This window comes from Melanotaenia boesemani, chromosome 19 (assembly GCF_017639745.1).
Source record: "Melanotaenia boesemani isolate fMelBoe1 chromosome 19, fMelBoe1.pri, whole genome shotgun sequence".
NCBI classification, from domain to species: domain Eukaryota; kingdom Metazoa; phylum Chordata; class Actinopteri; order Atheriniformes; family Melanotaeniidae; genus Melanotaenia; species Melanotaenia boesemani.
The window spans coordinates 8,865,482-8,879,206 of NC_055700.1; the positions used below are offsets into that span (position 1 = coordinate 8,865,482).

General features: G+C 39.4%; 2 protein-coding genes across 2 annotated transcripts; both read left to right on the forward strand.

The window, feature by feature from the left end:
• Nucleotides 1–384: 384 nt before the first annotated feature.
• On the forward strand, nucleotides 385–10,040 carry ppp1r26 (protein phosphatase 1, regulatory subunit 26). Its single transcript, XM_041969921.1, has 5 exons — nucleotides 385–753; nucleotides 4,112–7,376; nucleotides 9,199–9,313; nucleotides 9,406–9,491; nucleotides 9,572–10,040. The coding sequence occupies exons 2-5, from the start codon at nucleotides 4,186–4,188 to the stop codon at nucleotides 9,576–9,578; spliced, it is 3,399 nt and encodes a 1,132-aa protein (XP_041825855.1). The 5' UTR covers nucleotides 385–753; nucleotides 4,112–4,185; the 3' UTR covers nucleotides 9,579–10,040.
• Nucleotides 10,041–10,105: 65 nt separating this feature from the next.
• Nucleotides 10,106–12,973, forward strand: mrps2 (mitochondrial ribosomal protein S2). Its single transcript, XM_041969922.1, has 4 exons — nucleotides 10,106–10,232; nucleotides 10,446–10,559; nucleotides 10,655–10,775; nucleotides 12,266–12,973. Exons 1-4 carry the CDS (start codon nucleotides 10,208–10,210, stop codon nucleotides 12,804–12,806), a joined length of 801 nt encoding a protein of 266 aa, XP_041825856.1. The 5' UTR covers nucleotides 10,106–10,207; the 3' UTR covers nucleotides 12,807–12,973.
• Nucleotides 12,974–13,725: the final 752 nt, after the last annotated feature.

The following is a 13,725-nucleotide window of genomic DNA, read 5'->3' on the forward strand; positions in this document are numbered from 1 at the left end:
ATGGTAAAGACAGTCTCATTAAAAAACTTTTTGTATTGTTGCACCGGATGAGAAAAAAATTTTAACAGGGTGTTCAGCACTGTTCATGTCAGCACTGTTCAACCCATGATATATCTGTCATGGGTTTACGTCAGTTTGCTGATACATTATTTTAGTGTTTTATTAACATATTATCAGTAAAATGTGTATCAGATCTAAAAATTAAAGCATACACTTTAATGTGCACATTAGATATCAGTGTTGAGCATAACCTGGGAGTTGTCTCAGGAGATAACACTGTCCAATAAGAAAGTTGCCGATAACTAAAAGTTGCACTGCTTCACTGCTTCTCAGTGGCAAAAAAAAGAGGGTGGAAGTATTTTAATGTTTAAAAGATGCAACACGAATATAGTCAATGGTTGCACGGGTCTTAAAGGGTTATGGTTATTTTATACACTAGAATTGTCATTTATATTTATTAATCAAACGGTTTCTAACATATTGCTGTTTGTAGTAAAGTTAAGCCATACAATACGCGTTGTTTTCCGGGTGAATACGTCGATGCCATATTTGAATGGAACCATGCTTGGTCGGACTCTGGGTTTAAGGAAGCTTGTTCGCCCGGTAGTCGGAGCGGAGGAGGGTGACTCGACGGCGAGAGCTTCAGGCTGTGTGCGAGCTTGGTGACGGACACCGAAATATACCAGACACGGCTTTAATCAACGCAGCAAAGTCCACACGCTTATTGTAGCGGTCGTTTTGTATCATATCCTGGTGAGTCCAACTTGTAAAATGTCTGTTTGTGGATGAATCTGTGTGAAAATAGCCGAGGCTAGGGGTGTACGCCGTGGCTCTATACAAAGGCTTTCTTTGCCGGAGAAAATGCCGGGGCTGCAGCAGCCGGGAGGCCCGCCTCTGTCTTTCAAGTCACCGACTCGCCTCGGTTATCCCTTTACTGTTTCTAGCCACCTGCGTCATGCTTTTTCAAAATCCAGCTTATTCGGTTCACTACAAAAACGTTGACGGTATATACTTAGAGCCAGTGGCGGTTTTGACCGAGCACCTTGGGTTTTGACAACCACGGCCGGTACGAGGAAACATGGTTGCTCTGCGGAGTCTCCTACCGATGCACGCCGGGCAGTGGTGCGGTCCGTGCCGCTAGAGGGTTACAGGGCAACCGGGGTTGCTCTGTAGTGTCATGGAAGTGTCTGGGAGAGAAAATACATGCAACAACACGTTCGCTTAGGTGATGTAGAAAAATTGTCTAATAATCTTTGTCTGTGTGGAGAAACTTTCTTTTCAGTGTACCAGACAAAGTTGACATACTACGGTGTGACGTTTTTAGCTCAGTGGATGTGCTTTTCGCTATTTTTTTAGGCAGGGCGTCTATGGTGACCAGTTTCATGTCGATATTTTTACATTCTACCGGGTTCGGCAGGTTATAATCATTCATAGTAATGGTTAAGAGTTAGGCTTATTGTTCCAGGGTGTCAGACAAGCCAAACGGGCTGCATATTCCCCCTGCAGGCTGCAAAGCTGGAAGGGTGCATTTACAGTCGGGGCAGGCGGGCTAGCTGGAGCTCTGGTACAGCGACTCTGTCCGAGGACGACATGCTAGTCATTGAAGGCACAATGCTGAATTTAACCCATAGCAAATAACTGTTAAAGTACCACAATTTAGACGGATCAAGACCAACAGAATTAATAATTGTTATATTATTTTTTGTCACATGACTTCGAAGTCATCCTCTGATATGTTGGAAATCTTCAAGAGGACAAACAAAAACAGCATTACTTTGTTTAGCTGCTAAGCTGTTTATATCAAGATATAAATCAAGAGTTGAAAGCAGCCATGTGCATTTTACTCAAGCAGCAATTTAAGAAATACTCAAATTATTAAGCTAAGTAGAAGCACTGATACTGTAATATATTTGTACTTTACCTCCTTGTTCAAAATCCCACCAAAGAGGGTATTTTATATCAGAAACAAATGGGGGGTGGGTTTTTTAACTGATATAGTTTGTAGGATGTTGGTACTGATGTATCAGTGTAGTAAGTGGTGGAACAAGTTATAATTTATAGATCAGTCAGGTGATTTCTAACCTTGGGGTTTGACCTCCCTATTTGGCCACAAGATCAATTTGGAAGGGAAATTGGTTTCTATTTTTATTCTTATTTATTTTATGTGAATCATTGGGTAATTGTTCTACCTTTGGGCTTCCAACAGAAAATATTTTTTTCCTTTTACACCAAATTGTATGTGCACGTCATAGATGCATAAATGCTTTGAAAATAGAATTAAACATGTATGAAATATGTGATATTGGTGAACTTTGACATGCAGCACAGGTTACATTTGCCCTGACTGTGATTATCATCAAGATTGTCTCACAGAGAGCATCATTTTAGCCTCTAACAGGGGGATGCATTTAGCAGCTCCAAAACTTGAAAGTTAATGTGAACTGGATTTAAAGGGATGTTTCTCTTTTTTAAGCAGGGCTTGTGTGAAGTAATAACCATTAGTGTCTTACCTGTAGTAGGTAGGCAGCAGTCAGCTCCTCCTCAGTTTGTAGGATCAGAGAGGAATTCTGAAAGGCAAGCTAAGCTAAAAGCTCCTCACAGGATCTAAAATAACTCAAATGTCATCCAAATAAAGATCATGTTTATAGAAACTTTTGCCTATTTTTGTTACTTCTTTACTATATTATTTTCTGGGTTTAAGAACATCTGTGCTGCTCTTTTCCGTTACATGCATAATGCTTCCCCATCATGTCCTACATAACACCTGAAAAAATAGACTGTATCCTTTATGACAATCTAGCAGCAAGCTGTCTAACAAGTTTGACATACCTCTGATGTTATGTTGAATTGAGCTGCTACTGTGCATGATGTGACACAGAGCAACATGGACATTATTTGGTAGGAAAATGTTGACAAAATAGGCAACTGTCTGATGCAAAAGTAACATAGTGATGCAGAGGTTAAAGCTGATTTTTAATAGGTTCTTCTGTGTCCCCAGTCTGGTCAAGTTTTAGCTTAGCTCGTCATCAGATTTTCTCCTGGATTCTCCAAAATGAGAGAGCTGTAAATACTGTCTGCAGCAGGCAAGACACCAGTATTATGAGCACCAGCTTACAAATGAACTGAAAACCTTCACTGTTTGTTCTTCATTTTAATTGCACAGCAGCACATGTGCAGAGTGAAAACAACATGTAGTAGATTCTGATAGCATTCAGTATAAAATTAAAACTTAATAAGACTGCACATGTCTAAGGCAAGAGGAACTGCATAAATCCCAAATTCATTTGATAACACACACACACACACATCTCCTACATTTATCTAATAAATTTGGGATTTTCATTAGCGCTGTCAAACATGAAGGTGTTAATGCAAAGAGACTGATCTGTGAAATGAACATGTTAATTTTTTAACGCATTAACACATTAGTGTTAACACGTAAACACATTTTTACTCATACCATATTAAAAATATGAATTTGACCCTGTCTCGGAGAGAGAAGCTGATTGTTGGGGTGTTTTGTCACAGCTGTAAACAAAATCCACCCAAAACCACTTTATCCACCTTATTTAGAGGATGGCAGCAGGATGACCCATCCAAACACGCATTAAGAAAATGGTAAAAACTATTAAATATAACCTGCCAAACTTCAGACATATTAGATAATTTCTTTCTGTGGATGTAGCCAAAACATTTATGCACGCTCAGATTTTTTTCACACATCTCATACTATATCACCTGTTGGGGACAACCCAGTGAATCTGCCATCAGACCTCTAGAATCACTATACAAACAAGCTATAAAAATCTTTGATAAAAAGCCATTCCAGTACCATCATTGTAAGATTCTTCAGAAACATAACTTAAGTTTAGAAAATTTTTGACTATTTTCAAACTTCAGTCTAGTTTATAAGATCCTAAATGGCCTGCCCCCTTCATGTTTACTGGATTTTGTCTGTTATCACCCTGCTCTCAAATCTGTAACTTATGAATTTATTAATCTGAATAGTTGGTGTAGAAAAGTTAGATTCTGATCCATTACACTGGATCTTAAATCATTTTTAAAGACTGACTTACCTGTCGCAATTTTTGTTTCTGTTTCTTTCTTTCAGATTAAAAAATGTGATTGTCGTGGGAGGCAGGCGCACCCCAATGCCAGAGGAACCCTCCATACTTATGCACTAGAATGTACTTGATGAATGTACCTCCTGTTGCAGCAGCGCAAACAGAATGGCGAAGATGTGGCCCACCTGGAGGCTTTAGCCTTCCAGTTTGCTTCAATGACTCTGACACAGAGTTGTCCACCAGAGGCACACCTATCTCAGACAAAGTCCAGATGATCATAGAGAGCCTTAGGAGCACCCAGTCCTCACTCGAGATGGGCGACGAGATTGAGGGAAACATGCTATCGGGACAGGAAGGCCATACCCAAGTCTGCAAGGTTGCAGTGGGTTCATATGTGGGAGCTAAATGCAAAACAAAAAGTCCTACTGAAAACCTGCAGGCTCCTGTTTCTTCCACAAACAACCATGACAGCAGTGACTCGGACAGTGACGATTCTGTAGACAGAGGGATCGAGGAAGCTATACTGGAGTACCTAAAAGAAAAGGACAACCACAAACGCGAGGCTGAACCTTGCTCCACTTTCCTCCACGCATCCAAAATTCCCAGAAAAAATCCATCCATTCTTGAGGTTTCAAAGCAAAACTCTGAGACCCAGACATCCTTTATTTCAAGTAGTCAGCTGCTAAGAAATGTCAAAGCTGAGGCCCCAATAGTAACAGCTAACATACCTCTGAAAAAGTACATCAAAAACAAGGCGTCCCTCGATGAAAACTTTGATGTGAATAAAAGTTTAGTGAAAAGTTTAGTCAGTTCAAAAGAGGAAACAAAGAGCCCCTCTAAATCAGCCAGCCTCTTCAATAAGTGCCCAGTCACTATTAAGGTGGAGGAAGACTCAAATGATTCCAGTAGTGACGACGGCATCGAGGAGGCCATTCAAAGATACCAGTTAGAAAAGAAGGAGCAGCAAGACAAAAAGGAAATTTTCACTCCACATGCATTCCAGGAGGAATCTGACTCCACAAGCGATGATGGGATTGAAGAAGCTATTCGTTCCTACCAGCTTGAGCAAAAGCAGAAGCAAAAACCCTTCAGCAAGCCGTTCGTGCACGCTGTGGGAAATACAAGCCCGGAAAAAGCTAAGAAACACAGACTGAAAAATAAAAAGGGCAGAACTGAGAAACAGATTACATCTTTTCAACCTCATCCTTCATCTGGTTTAACATCCAAGACAACATCTTCAGATGACCAGAAAGGTAAAGGGAACGGGCTACTTTCTATGAAGGAAGAAAGTTTGAATCAGCAACCAGCCCCCACTTCTTCCAAGGTCAATACAACTGCAGAACTGATGTGTGCTGAAGCAATACTGGACATTTCCAAAACTGTCATGCCTGGGGCCTTCCATCACAATATTGGCCTCAACACTTGTGCCCCCACTGATTCTTCTTTGCACTCCTCTGTTCCTGACAACTGCACGTATGAAGAAAGCAACTGCAGCTCCATCGACAGCGAGGATGGGATTGAGCAAGAAATCAGGAAGTTTCTAGAGCAAAAGGCCCAAATGCACCAACAGCCACCAAGTTCTAAAGAGCCTTGTGAGATAAATCAATCAGAGAAAGTGAAAGTAAAAGACGTTGCAATCCAAAAGAAACAGCATAGATTGTCTTTAACGCAAAGAAGAAAACACAGGGAGAAAAGCTTCAGTGTCTCCCAGATGTCAGGAACAGACGACAAAGGTAAAGAAACATCCCTGACGCCTTCTCCTGAGCCTGGGAAAGAATCAAACCCCTTGACATTTACCCAGAGAAATCAAACGTACCCAATCACTGCATTACACAAGACAGACCAAAGTGGAGACAAAAGCAGCTCACTTGACAGTGATGAGGATCTTGACACTGCAATAAAAGACCTGCTCAAAACAAAAAAGAAATCAAAGAGAAAGATCAGAGACTTAAAACGGAAATCCAGGAAGTGCATTAAAGATGAAGAACTGCTGTTGGGAGGCGCTTCACACACCAAAAAGTTCAAACCTGAGTCTACTTCCAAATGTAGCGCTTTGAAAAAAGTACAGAAGAATAAGGATGAAGTTAAAGAAAAGTCTGGATTAAGTAAAAAGGGCACTTTGCTGCAAAAGCAAAATGATAAAAATAAGGAGCATCACGTGCAAAAAGGTGAAATGGAGACTATGAAAAGGGCCGAAGGTGGAGACGGCCAACTGCTGCATCCCACTGAGGCTCTTCCTCCGACGAAGGATGACAGCAGCTCTGTAGACAGCGACGATAGCATTGAGCAAGAGATCAGAAGGTTTTTGGCTGAGAAGGCCAAAGTTTCCACTGCAGAGAAAACTAAAGATGGAGATGTGTCCAGAAATGGAACCATCCTGGTTCAAGATACAGACATTAAACAGGAAACTCAGCTGGCTGAGATTCCTAGAAAAAATACTAGTCCTCTCCCTGGATCTCCTGGTTTCCCAGTTCAAGACAAAACACCACAGAAACCACCAGACATCTGTCCTAACAGTGCACAGTCATGTGTGTCTTCAGTCCAGTCCTGCAGCCCCAGTCTTTTGGAGCCAGCAGACGGGGCAGGGGCAGCTCGGAATGAGCAAAGGAGGCTTAATATTGGTAGAGATGATGTCTGGGATGCCACCCATCAGACGGAGAAAGATCGTCCAGTTTTGAGTCTTAACATTGCTAATTCTCGCGCTGAGTCAATCAAGTGGCGCCAAAGTCTGGGGCTCCCCATATCTGACAAGAGGACTCCCAGTCGGACTCCGTTTCAGATCACCTCATCAGAGATCCGAGAGAATCCACCAGCAACGTTGCCGCATCCAAATAAGGGTGTCAAATTACAGACTCCAGCCACTGCTTGGTTCTCCTCAAGGACCAGCAAAGCACCATTTTCCTGCTCTCCAGACACGGCTGTCAATACTTTAGTCAGACCCCCTGTTTTAAAATTTTTTTCAGCTGCCAGGCAGCACTCAAGGATGTCCTTTACACAGAGCCTTACGCCTGCTCACAGGTCCCCGTTCACCGTGGAGGAGGAGAGAGCGAGCATGGTGCATATGCCTAAGGACAAGAGTGTGTTTGTTGAACTTGAATCCAATAGGACCAACCACGTTCAGGTTCAAAGCAGGGAAAGAAGCGAGGGAAAGGAGAGAGTGGACTTGTTGACTGAGAGAAGTGAAGGCGAGAGCATGAAGATAGATGATAAAGAAGTGCATCAAGACAGGAAAGAGGAAGAATTTATAGATGAGTCAGATTGTGAATCAGGCAGCAAGACAGATCCAGAAAACAAGCAGGGCTTTTCCACATTGTAAGTATTTGCTTTGATCATTATTCTAAAGAATCACCATTTTATCAGTTCATTTGATTTTCTTTTTTCTGTTTGTTTCTAAAGCACATTCATGTACAGAATCCAAGGGAATATTTGTTAATATAATACAACAAAAAAAGATTTTTTTCATGAAATTTCTTAGTACAATTGTACAGAAATGTAACTAAGTGGCACCATCATGAATTTTTTTTTTTTATTTCTCTTGTTTTTGCGTGCTTAAGTTAATACATATCATTTATCCTTGGATAAACAATAATGAAGTTTGGATAAAAGAGGAGTAAGTGGTAGCCACCTAGAAAAGACTGAGTTCATTGTAATGGAAAATATCTTCATACTTCTTTTTTTCTGTTCTATAAAAATTACTAAGAAAATTAACCTCCTTTTGACAAAATAAAGACTTCAGTTTGAGCAAAAATGCTCAAATTTTGGATGATTCCTTTTTTTATTGTACCGAGGGAAAATTTAGTTGATGGAGAAAATTCCATTACCTGAAATGTGTTCACACGGGGAGACATTCATATAAATTGTTCATAAAAAGAAAAAAGGGAATTTTAATTGACTCCCATTAAAGATAAACAGTACTAACATTTATTAAGTGTACAGTAAATCAAAAATTTACAGACTGGTTTCACTATTTAAGAGGTAAAAATGACTGAGAGGATACTTGTGCATACAAAGCCCTATTAGACCAGTCAGATTGTTTATTTATTGAAAAATAAACATATTTCTCTAACTTTTCTTGCATATCTTTGGATTTTGAATTAGAAAAGACACTTTTTGCACTCAAAAAAAATAAAATAATAATGACTCAGTCAGCAGATTTAGACGAAACAGAGTAATTGTTGGTAGTAAAATCCCAAAAGGTATAAATAAATAACATTCATTCTTTTAAGAAAGACCTATAAGATACCAGTACTGTTAAAACAAAGAAGAAAAATAAAACTACATGCATTAGATTGTGGCTATGATTTTTACTATAAGCCATCTCTCTGTATACCATTTGTGTGGAACTCCTCTTTGATCAGACCTTGTTTGGCTCTTTAGTAGACAAGCGATATCTTCAAACTTAACTCCTACATGAGGGTCTACCTGCACTGGATGCACCATCATAAAGAACGTGTCTTTATTTCACGCTTCCCACAGATGCAACAAACTCTTTCTAAGCTTTAACATGCACAATTTAACCCACCACAAACACTGTACCCTTTTACGATCAGTCTTAAAACATGTAGAAATTGGAACAATCTTACATTATTTGCTCACAGTATGTTTTTAATTCATGGACAGACATTTCCAGCTCAGTTATCAATGAAAGCCACTATAGCTGTCTCAGACTTGTAACCTGTATGACAAAAAAAATGTTCAAGATTCCACAGGAACCTCGTAATTACCTTTCTCTGTCTTACTGAACGTGCTATTTAGTGTGTTTATTTCTTTGTCATGTTAAAGGTTTTCTTGAATTTCCTATGTGAAAAAAAACTATTTATTTTTGTCTATGAAAGAAATCATCACTGAACATGCTGTGCATTGCCAGGGTTTTTGTAAATATTTTGTAAGAGGTGTTTTTTTTCTTTTCTTTTATTCTTTCAGATTAAAAAAAAATCTTTGCTGTGTCTTTTAAGTGTGTAATAAAGAGTGGAATCTGAGCAACAGTGGGTCTCCTCATTGATAATACAAGTGAATATTGTCACTGTGTTTAATGATATTTTAATTTACAGGTTAATTCACTAATAGGTGGTTTTTGGAATGAGTTAGAAGCATGGAGAGTTGTCTTATGCATATCCTGCTTTGCCTCACGCAGGTCTTTGTCCAGAGCCATTGATCCTGGCATTACCTTCAGTCCATGCATAGCTCTTACTTCAGAAGAGAGAAGCAAGATGTTCAGCAGGAAGTACCTGGTTAACAAAAACAGAAAGGTACAGTTGTCTAATATCCGGGAAGTTTTTCATTGTGTTTATTCTCCAAACCCAGAAAGCAAAATAGAGGTATTGTTTGGCCATGTTTACAGGGGAATACTTCATTCATTAGTGTTCCTGAGCGGAACAGGTCCATGCAACACATCAAGAGAAAGCTTCAGTTTGTTCCAGTGAACAGGTATGTGATTGTGCCCAGGTGGATTTGTCCCAGCTGTGATTAGTTCAATCTAATTAGACCTTGGTTTTCCTCTTTCACAGGACATAGGAGCCACACAACTACAACAGCATACAGCATAAAGTTTCATTTTCAAGGATTCATATTTATGACTTTTGATTTCTGAGTTCATATTAGCTCGGTTATTGTGCATTTCCCTGAGGTTTAATTTACCCCTGTGGTTGAGTTTTGCGGTTACAATCTGATGGCAGGAGTTTATTTTTTCCCCTAGATTTTGAAAAGTTCTCTGTGAAATTCTATAACAATACATTAGATGAAAGTTGAAGTTTACTGTTTAAGTTTAACAGTTATGGGTTTTACTTGCCTGTTATTATAAATTGTATGTGTTGCCAGGTTATTATGCATTTGATGTTGACTACATCTTTTTTTTTCTCTCTCTTTTTTATGATAGGTGTTTTAATACATTTAAAAACACATTGTGTACTTATATTTGCTTTGTACATTTGGAATGTTGTTTGTTGTTGGGATGTCGTTCTGTTGTGTCTCAAAGTTTTGGCATGGAAAAAAAGGTGGCGCTATTATTTTCTCAGTTCTCCAATGTTATTAAATGGCACTGGATTCTCCGACTGATGGTAGTAGTGGGGATTTGTTGCGACACTTTACGGCACAACGTGAGCTACTGACGCGCAGGCGTACTTTGTTGACCTTCTGTCAGAAGCATGGCTGCTCGGGCACTTATTAAAGGTATGTTTATTGCATACACATAATTGTCTTAAAGTTAAAATGATTTAGTTGGCAGGGTATTTTAATTTGGTAAACGTTACATTAAAGTGTTTCTGAAAGTCACTACAGGCTGAATAGAAGATTAACACAGCTGATCGAGCTAATGCTAAGTCACTGGCTAGCCTTAGTCTTTATATGCGGTGTTTTTAATCGATGTTCTTATGTCATCTGCAGGTCTTTTCGGGTTACGACACTCACGGAGTGTCACAATTAACTACTGTGGTGGGCATTATTTTGCAACTGCAGCATCCATTAACTCAGCTCAACCTCAAATTGACGATGTTACAGGTGAGTTGGTGACGGCCGAGGAACGCCTGTTTGTTTTTGCTTGATGTACACATTCCTCTGCAGGCTCTCACTCAAGTTTCTTATTCTCCATACAGAAAAAGTCCTAAACCTGCCTCTCGAGAAGCCGGATTTTTTCCGTGTGTCTGAGCTGTTCTCTTTGAAGGACTTATTTGACGCCAGAGTGCACCTTGGCCACAAAAAAGGCTGCAGACACAGGTTAGTTTGATTTACCTTAGTTTATCAGTAATATTGAATTAGTTCATTTTTGCTTTTCAGGTGTGAAGGAGACACATTTGTTAAAATATTTTCCACCATGACCCATCCCCACTGCTTATAAATACCTAAATATTTGGTTTATTGCCTTGTGATCTTCTGCAAGACTTGCAGAGTTAAGTTAGACAAGATTGTAGTTGTGCGAGGGTTTTGGAAATGCAACTTTTCTTTATGTTTCAACAACTACTCTGACTTGCAAAGTTTAACTGCTGTCAATAACAGAAGAGAAGCTGCAGCTCTTTGCCTCCAAAATATGATAGAACATGCAGCATCTTTTTTTATCAACTGTCTCAAGGACAGTCACTTGTGCTGTCACCACATATAAAATAGTAGAATCAACTTTCTGCTGAGAAATTTGGAGACCTCTGAAAAGTAGATCTTGGGTTAAATAAACACTTTGGTATATGTGTATGTCTTTGTGTGTCTATTGGTTAATGTGACTGCTGTTGCAATTTCTAACTGAGAAGTACCAGAATCTCCATTTACACATGGAGCTTCTATTACTGTCTGATTAATGAAAAGTGGAACAGGCTTTATATGTCCCTGTTTTGTGTTATTTGAAACATTGTTTTCTAGCTGTGTAAAGGTTAATACAGACAATTCAATGTTAAATGGTTGAAACTAGGGAGGTGTCAAAGTTGCAGGGAAATGACATATCTGGTCAAAACATTATAAATTAAACTTGACAACTGGATGCTGGAGATTGAAGTTCCAGATTCAAGTGCTGGTCTTCCAGTTCAGGCTTAAAATAAGATGTAATATGGGCAATGTTTGTGCTCCAGAAGGTTGTCTGACTTTTTTTTTTTTTTTTTTTGTTTGTTTTTTTTGCCACCAGTTGGCCCATCGTTTCTTCAGATCCAGAGTGATGGAGGAAACTCGGGATCTGAGAGCTCCAGAGTTTCGTTGTGGCTGTTTCCACATTCCTTACATGTGACTATGCTTTTAGGGAGGGAGCCTTTCTATGTGGGCGAAGCTGAGCTGGAAGAAACTTACCAGAGAAGTTGCATTACATGAGCTGATACGTAGCTACTGTTGTTCCCACAGCAACCATGCAGATCGACTCTGCTCTGATGACTTGCAAATATAGTGTGGACTGTGTGTCCTAAGGATCTAATTTGGGAAGCAAAACAGATTTGCTTGCACTCTGATATCAGCATGTTTTTTATTTTTTTTATTTTCTATTTTTATGCATTTTTAACTTTATCCATGTTGTGTTTGTTTATGAGCAGGTTTAGTGTATAAAGTCAGTATAAAAGGGGTGTGTGAACACTAAACTCATGACTGTAAATTGACTAATTAAACCTAGAACTAAAACATGCTACACAGTTTAAGCACTCTTCTGTTTATGTATTTTTGATGATTTTGAGATGCTTTTTGAGTCTTCACCATTGACAGATATATTTTCAAGACTTTAACAGTAATTCTCTTTCCAGGCTGATGGAGCCTTATCTCTACGGCTGCCGTTTGGACCAAGATATAATTGATCTTGACCAGACCGCAGAGCACCTTCATCTGGCACTGAACTTCACTGCCCACATAGCGTATCGCGGTGGTGTCATTCTCTTTGTCAGCCGCAACCGTCAGTTTTGCCACCTGATTGAGAGCACCGCTAAGGATTGTGGGGAGTACGCACATACGCGGTACTGGCAGGGCGGCCTTCTCACCAATGCCAACATCCAGTATGGCCCTGGAGTCCGCTTACCTGACCTCATCATCTTCCTCTCAACTCTCAACAACGTGTTTCAGCAGCACGTGGGGATCAGAGATGCGGCCAAGATGAATGTTCCCATAGTGGGTGTGGTGGACTCGAACTGCAACCCAAGCCTGGTGACATACCCTGTGCCGGGGAATGATGACACCCCGGTTGCCATGGAGCTTTACTGCCGCTTATTCAAGATGACCATCAACCGTGCCAAAGATAAAAGGAGACAGATGGAGCTCCTTCATGGCCTGTTAACGCCCTCCTCATCATGATGTACTGTATTCTTCTCAAAGGGACATTTAAAAAGTCAAGAAGACTGCTTTACCTCTTCCTGCATCTGTACTTGGAAAAATGTTAAGACTGAGGTTTTGTATACATTACTTATCGATAATAAAAGTTCTTGGGTCAAGTGGTTTCCTCATGCTAAACCCTCAAAGGACATATTGCAGCAGATTTGTCAAAACATACTTTACACAAACAACCATAATCTTAACTATTTGAATAAGGAAACAGTTATTGCTACTGCAGCATGTTCTGATGATTATTGCATAGGTCCAAGATTCATCATTTTTAGTTTAACCTGAAAATTTTCTATATTGGAAGTGTGGGTTACACATAAGGCTTCTTAAACCTAAAGGTTTGATCGTCCATGGAGTCTGCATTTACACTGGTTTGGGTTGAAAGGGATTCTCAATTATTTCATTATTTACCTTAAAGCCAATTTTTTCAGTTATCTTTAACAGTTCTGACATCCGAAAGAAGCAACTAAAAATGTTAGTGTTAGGAAACTTTTAAATTTCTTTGTTGCAACTTTTCATTGTAGTTTATGTCATTTTATGATAGAAACTCATGCAAAAGAGCAATCGGGTAATCTGCCAGGAAACCGTGTAGCCCAGAACTCAAAATAAAGTTTTATATGAAGTTAGCATTGTTATTTCATTTGTGTGCATCTTGTAAATGTTCACTTTGTTACTTTCCTGCAAATAGACATTGATTTGGGATTTAATAAGTGCATAGTTCTGTTAATATATTTTGACTATGAAAAAAAGATTTAAAAGAAAAATTATGAAAGTGCATAAAATATAGTTGTACTCTGCAAACACTAGGACGTTTTATAATGATAAAACAAATGCCACGTGATATATGACACTGCTGTGGTAGATTTAAATCAGTTCGTGAATTTCTCGAAGT